Source organism: Echinococcus granulosus, assembly GCF_000524195.1.
Source record: "Echinococcus granulosus chromosome Unknown EG_S00467, whole genome shotgun sequence".
Lineage (NCBI taxonomy): Eukaryota > Metazoa > Platyhelminthes > Cestoda > Cyclophyllidea > Taeniidae > Echinococcus > Echinococcus granulosus.
Window position 1 is genome coordinate 1 of NW_020170846.1, and position 1472 is coordinate 1472.

General features: G+C 39.9%; 1 protein-coding gene across 1 annotated transcript; it reads right to left on the reverse strand. All coding sequences in view use genetic code 11, as the record gives it.

The window, feature by feature from the left end:
• Positions 1-246: 246 nt before the first annotated feature.
• On the reverse strand, positions 247-1214 carry EGR_11186 (Speract receptor; the record flags this gene model as incomplete). The annotated part of the gene is made up of 4 exons (XM_024500433.1): positions 247-463; positions 635-763; positions 870-928; positions 1182-1214. 4 exons carry the CDS (start codon positions 1212-1214, stop codon positions 247-249), a joined length of 438 nt encoding a protein of 145 aa, XP_024345153.1.
• Positions 1215-1472: the final 258 nt, after the last annotated feature.

Genomic DNA, 1472 nt, shown 5'->3' on the forward strand with positions numbered 1-1472 from the left:
TTAATCGGCAGCTACTTTGTCTAAACAAGCTAAACAAACAATTACTGATTTTGGACAGTCTTAGATAGCTAACATTTTTTTCGTATTTTCAACCGGTATACGGCGTTTTGCAACGGCTTTCTGAGAATTTTTATGCATATTTAATCAAAGAGAAAAGGAGAAAAAGTGCGCGTTTTTGCGCACCAAAAAGTAAAAATCATCGTAAAAATATTTAAATGGGGATCAAGCTTTATTCCAAAAGCATCCTCAAGCATATCCAATCAAACTTACCTTGCAGACATCGTAGTTTGCAGTCGTCTTGTCAAAGAGTATGTACAAGTCGTTCAGGAGGTGAACATACTGCAATGGTGTGGACAATGCAGAGGTGGTCGCGAATCCAACAATATCTCTAATGTAGATTGACATCTTATTCCAGGTTTCGGGTGCCACTGCAACACCTGCCTGTACCCCTTTCACAACAACTCTGGAATTACAGATTAAGATCAACTTCTATCTCAGAAATATATCAGAGCTTAAACTTGCCTGACCATTTACAAATGTGATAAATGAAACTATAGGATGCTAGAAGTCACGAAAAGCTTTAATCTGTTTGGCGGAAAATCGAGTTGTCAGGAGCCTCATAGAGGCAGCATACGACAGCTGAGATTCCCTTTCTTCCTCCTCTCTCTCTGCAGTTCCCTCTTTCGAGCACTTATCAGCTCTTCCGACCGAGTTGGGTCGTTCTCCATCATGTTGAACATGTGCTCTACGGTGTTCGATCCTCCTGCAAAAACAGAGAAAAAATAAAAAATCTCGCGAACCAGTTTTTTCCTAATTATTTGTTAGTCCTCTTCATTTAGCTCCTGAAATGTTGATGTTGATTTTCCAACCAAGCCCGTCGAAGAATGCCCCCATTAGCCAGTGCGGCGCTTGTTTCAAGAAGCTCAATCTGGAAAGCGAATGAAAGAAACTGGATACTTTGCCATAAAGGGGGCTTAAATCAAGGCTGGATTATACGAGTCCGTTTAAGTGTTTGCAATTATGCTTTTGCGTTTGGGGTGCAGAGCTCTAGTTACGTCACTAAGGTCACTTGTTTCTCAGTTTCTTCGATTATTCTACGATGTGTTGATGATTTGCGTGCTCGTTATGAAATGCTTTTAGCATTTTCCCCCAAAATACTTTAGTTGTCAGGTTTAACCCACCAGAGATTGCAGATAGAATTCACTAAGTGCCATCCTTGAATTTGACATGAATAATGCTGAATTACTAGGTATATCTGGCTGCTTAGTGTAAAGCTTATAATTATCGCCGTTTGTTCTACCTTCACAATGCTATCAAGTCGACTTGGCACAATTTTATGATAATGTGAAATAATTACCTGTAGACTGCAATAGCTTCCAGTCCACATTGGTTTGTCTGGCAGAAGACTTTATGCATTGTTATGGCGAATGCATAGATATCTCCTGACTTGGTTCCAAAAAAACTGCTATCTC